This window comes from Patagioenas fasciata, chromosome 1 (genome assembly GCF_037038585.1).
Source record: "Patagioenas fasciata isolate bPatFas1 chromosome 1, bPatFas1.hap1, whole genome shotgun sequence".
NCBI lineage: Eukaryota > Metazoa > Chordata > Aves > Columbiformes > Columbidae > Patagioenas > Patagioenas fasciata.
The window spans coordinates 49,412,930-49,418,439 of NC_092520.1; the positions used below are offsets into that span (position 1 = coordinate 49,412,930).

Below are 5,510 nucleotides of genomic sequence, written 5' to 3' on the forward strand. Positions count from 1 at the left end.
TATTAATAAAGGGATTCTCTGCCGCATTATTTAAAAAAAAAAAAAAAAGGCGAGGGAGAGGGGAGGGGGCAGGAAACTTCTGTGTGTTATTTACTTTGGGGAAGGGGTGAGGGAAGGGTGTTTGTGTCTCTGCTTTTGATTGAATGGGAGAGGAAGGAGGGAGAGGGAGAGAAAGGGAAAGAAACACACACAGAGAGCACTGAAAGGAGGCTCTGTCCCCTAAACCCAAATAACCCGCTTGCAAGAATTGATGCTGGAAAAATGGTAAGGACCCAGAGTTGAAAACATTTTCACTTTAATACTGAAAAAATATGCCATTATAAAATCCTCGAATAGATTTAGTAAGTTTCACTTGCTTCCTCAGTTCTGGTTTCCTCAAGTTATAGTGAGATTTACAACAGCACAGAATTTTCTACCATTAAACTTTGCAGCCTAAGCACTAGAGTGACATTAATTGGTCATGCTTAACTGCTTTGGATTCTTTTTTTTTGAATGTTTACACTGTTACCATAATAGAAATCAAGGGTACTAATTTTTACATTCAGATGGAAAGGCAATACTGAATATGTATATTGAAAAAGGAGATAAAGGAGATAAAACAAAACCAAATCCTCCCCTCCTCCCCCACCCCCATCCCTCCGAAAAATGAAACACAACCCACCACCAACAAACCAAATCTCTCCCAGCAATTTCCACTTCAAAATAAAAAATAAAATTAAAAAATCCAATGAGAATATTCATGCAACTATGTCATAAATAAAACCTTTACAATTTTTTTCCACGGTAAAAGTACGATCTCTACTGCCTATTGATCACACAAAAATGGCGAAATGGCACTTTTTATTATCATACTGTATTTCGTATATAGAAGGTTTGATATGAAGGGACTTATCAGGTAAGAGGGATGATGCTGTGAACTAGACGCTGCTTCCAGTCGGGGGCTGGAGCGTCCCTGGGATGCGTTGTATCCATGCGAGCCATGCAGCACTTTTTTTTTTTTTTCTTTTTTGTCCATTTGTCTGTTTATTCCGGAGTCGGAGTTATTTATTTACATTACATTCATGCCTTCGTGCAACTTTTCACTCCTGCCTTGCTGTCAAGAGGAGGCCGACACCAGCCTTTCCTCCGCCCCCCTCCTCTTCCCGGCCTCTTGGAGAGGGGTCCGTCCACAAGGGAAGGAGGCAAAAAAGCAAACCAAACCCCAACACAATAGAACAAAAGCCCACCAAAACCAGGAGTCGTCATTCGCCCTGCTGGAACCGAAGGAAGTGGGTCCTCGCTTGTCTGTTGCTGCCCCAGCAGCGCACGGGCGGGGGATGTGCCCGCTGCGCCAGGCTGTGTGGAGCTGGGAGGATAAGCCTCGGCGCCAGGATCCCCCCCTGCACCGGGCTTCAGTGCTTGTTGTGGGGGTCGTAAGGGGGGTGTGCGGGCGTGTGTGTGTGTTTTGTTTCTCACAAAAGGTGGCTGAGATGCAGAGCCATCCCTGGCTGGCATTTGCCGCCACACCAGCCGGAGCATGAATGGCAGGTCCTGGGTGGCGGTCCATCCTGGGTGATGACCGCCCTCGACCATCCTGCTGCCTCAGTCCGACAGAGAGTGGGAGCCGCAATCATAAACCCTGTGGGCCCCATCAGCGGTATAGGGCCCGTTGTGCCAGTAGGACGAGTCGCAGACCGTCTGCAAGGAGTTGATTTCAGATGCAGAGGAGTTGGCGTCCCTCCTCTTGGACCGCTTTCTGTTCCTCAGGATGAACACCAGCATGCCAACCACCGTGAAGGCAGAGGTCACAAAAACCAGCAGGAGCCCTGGCACCAGCACCGAAATAGAGACTCGACTGGTCTCCAAGTATGAGTTGGAGTGAGTACCTGTCTCTGTCAACCCAGTGCTGTTTTTATTAGTAGAAGTTAATGTGGGCAAGATTTTTAACTGAGGACAAATCACATCATTGGAAAGAGACTCAAAATCCTCCTTGAAGAAATCTTCAGGGGACTCGCACCTTAGGTCGCTCATAATCACCTTGGGGCGCAGCATTTCCGCCCACTGCTTGAAAGGCACGATAGGGCACGTACAGTCCCACGGGTTGCCGTGCAGGTCAATCTGGGTGATGGAGGTGAGCTGGTCCAGCACCCCTGCCACCGGGAGGTACATGAAATAATTGTTGTGTATACTCAGCTTGGAAAGTGAGACACCAGCAAACACATCTACTGGGAGAGACCTCAGCAGGTTGTTGTTGAGGATGAGGACTCTCAGTTTGGGCATTGCATTGAAGGTGCCGGGCATGATCAGCTGGATCCCATTAAACTCCACGTTCAGGTACTCCAGGTTTTGCAGCCCAGCAAATTTCTCCCGGGACAGGGTGTCTAAGTAGTTGCTATCCATGTAGAGCCATCGAAGATCAAAGAGGTTCTTGAATGTGTTGTTCTCAACTGTGGCAATGTTGTTGTTGCCCAGGTCGAGTAAATTAAGTTTCCGGTAATCCAGAAAGTGGGATTTCCTGATGGTGTGTATTTTGTTGTCTCTCAGAAACAGCTCCTGCACATTGGACGGCTTGGGCTTCAAATCCACCAAGCTGCTCACATTCCTGTCATTGCAATTAACCTTTAAACCCGAGCCAGGAATCTGGTCACAGCTGCAGATCTGTGGGCAGGACACGGTAGCTTGTAGTTTGCTCTTTGCACTAACAGTCGACACGGCAGCAGTGGGTCTGGTCTTGATTTGCCAGTTGACAGGAATCTTTGTACCTCCGTTTGGACCAGATCCTGGTGTGGCAGGGTCTTCTTTGCCATGTATTTTAAAGGGGGTTGGAATGGGACCAGGATCACAGGTTTCTTCTTCGGCAGGGGGAGCAGCTAGGCTAGAATCCACTCTGTTCTTTTTGCACAGCTCTTGCTCTGTGGTCTCATTTAAATCTTTGCCCTGCAACCTAGTGGGAGCCTCACAAATCACTCTGCCGATCAAAGCATTTTTGGGTATGTTTTCCAGCCATTCCTTCAACGACAGCAGATCACAAGTGCAGTCCCACGGGTTATCCTCTAGAAGGATTTCAGCAATGCCTGGGATCTGCTCCAGGACCTCCTCATAAGGCAAGGTTTTAAGACGGTTTCCCCGGAGGTCGAGGTGGGTGATCGGCACATACTGAAACACATTGGGGGGCAAGGTGCTGATGAGATTGTCATTTAAAATCAGCACCTCTAGCTTGTTTAAGTCCCTAAATGCTCCCGGGTCAATATCCCGCAATAGATTAAAATCTGCCTGGAGGTATTCCAGATCGTCCAGACCCAGGAAAGTCTGCTTCCTGAACGATTTGATCTTGTTGTTGTTTATGTGCAAGCGTTTCACCAGCTGCAGCCCAAGGAAAGCCCCAGGAACAATCTCATGCAAACCGTTGTTTTCCATGTGCAAACTGACTGCATTGTAAAAGTTAGCAAACTCATTAGGGAAAAGTCGAGTCAGGGAATTTCCATGCAGGAATAAATGGTAAAACTGGGAAGTTGGGGCGGTGAAATGTTGGAGGCTGGTAAATCCCTTTTTCTCACAGTCTACGTGCAAATCCCCTTCTATCTCGTTGCAGGCGCAGATCTTCTCTTTGCAAACGTCCCCTGTAACGTTTCCAGCAGCAAAACAAAGAGACGTCTCCAGCAACAGAATCCAAAGCAGCATTTTTAAACCCAGCAATGCATTCCCGATCTCATCACAAAGTAACAGCAACCATCCTCCTCCCACGGAAAGGAATTCCAGTTCATTCAATACATCAAATGTCCGAACCGCCACCGAAGGGGGAGAAAAAAAAATGTGGGGAGGGGGAGCAAGGAGGGTCGGCGGAGGGGGGGGGTGTGCTCTTTCTTTTCTCCTTTCTCCCTCTCTCCCCCCCACGCACAACTGCAACAGCCCAGATTCCAGTCAATAATTATATCCACAAACTCTCCAGGCACGTACTGCAAGGCACGCGGAAAAAAAAAAAAAAAAGTAGAAGGAAAAAAAATATTCCTCCTTCTCGATCCCCTTCCCTGACGCCTCCCGGGCAGCTAAGTGGAGGTCTGCCGGCCGGACTGGCTCACCGGCACAGGAACGGTGCTGCTGGCCGCCGGCCGCCGCTGCATGTTCGAGAGGCGCAGGCGGGGAGGGCGGCGGTGGCCGCGGAGGCTGCCGCTGTGCCCGGCTCCGCGCCGGTCTGACCGACCTTGCCGCGCGGCCGCGGAGCCGCGCTCCGGGCTGCCCACCGGGCGCTGTCCAGCACCCCCGGTGCTGAAGTCGCGCCCCCGAGCCTAAGCGCTGGCCACCGAGCTGCCGGCGCCGCGCCGCGCCTGCCCCCGCAGCGCTGCGCGGCTGCCCATCCCTGCCGGCCGCCGGAGCTGCCGCGGGGCCGGGGCCGCCCGCTCGCCCGCCCGCCCGCGCCGCGCCTCGCCTCTCCCTGCCGGCCGCGCTGCCTCCCCTCCTCGCTCGCCCGCTCTTCTTTTCCTTTTTCTTCCGCTGCTGCCGAGTCTCACGCTCGCACACACACTCAGACGCACGCAGAGGGAGAGTTGCTAAGAGGCTCTGCTCGTTTCAACCTGGTGCACTCTGAAAGATCTGACACCCTCTGCTGAGCTGCAGTGGCAAAAATCCATCTGCTGAGGGAATGCTGGAGAAAAAAAAAAATCAATCCACGTACAGGGCAAGCGTTAAAAACGTTGGCATTAAAAGCTGTCGATCTATTTAGATGCTTTCTCCTAAATGCATTATTTAATCTTTTTCTTTTCTTTTAAGACGGAAACTTTAGCATTCCTCTCCTCCCGAGCAGTTCCTTATTGCCCCCATTAACACACACACCTGCACAAGCAGATGAGCAAGGTGCGTCGGCCTTACTGTACTGCCCAATGGCTTGAACAGAATTAGTGTCAGAATGTCAAGCGAATAGCAATTTCAGGTAATTATTCTGCACGCCATTTTTATCGTTGCTTTAAATGCATTTCTTCCTCCCCTGCAGTCTATAGTGTTTCATGCTGGATTTGGTGTCTTGCTGGCATTCTCTATGCAATGTTGAACCGTGGATTATTGCATTATATATATATCTTTTTTTATTATTATTTAAGTGACCACAGAGAAGAAGGGGAGTAGGGAGGGGGGGTTGCTGCACTGTTAGCAATTCATGCTACCTGTTCCCCCGGAGTACAGTGTCTCCCTTAAGGAGGGGAGGAGAGGGCTGAAACGGACAGTTGTGCAGTTTCACATTCCTATCTATATGTAAAAATCTGGAGACGCTTATGTGTACATACATAGGTATTTCTCTAGGGGTACTCCTAATATCCTCTCTGTGGAAATAAAACGCCTGCTTCCCTCGACCCCTCCTCTCTCCTCCCCCTTCCCCCCGCCCCCCGCCCCTCGCCTCCTTTTCTAGCTCCAACCCTTCTGACAAAAGAGATTACACAGTGGAAAAATCAGTGCCTGGCCTCAAAGAAAGGAGCCAAGCATTCAAAAGTTTTTGCACCATTTGGACGGGTTTCAGATGCCTACGACCGAGGAACCAGTTG

At 50.1% G+C, this 5,510-nt stretch overlaps 1 protein-coding gene across 1 annotated transcript; it reads right to left on the bottom strand.

Moving 5' to 3' along the window:
• Positions 1 to 278: 278 nt before the first annotated feature.
• SLITRK1 (SLIT and NTRK like family member 1) lies at positions 279 to 4,588 on the bottom strand. The gene has a single exon (XM_065850729.2). It carries the CDS (start codon positions 3,658 to 3,660, stop codon positions 1,582 to 1,584), a length of 2,079 nt encoding a protein of 692 aa, XP_065706801.1. The 5' UTR covers positions 3,661 to 4,588; the 3' UTR covers positions 279 to 1,581.
• Between the last annotated feature and the right edge of the window lie 922 nt (positions 4,589 to 5,510).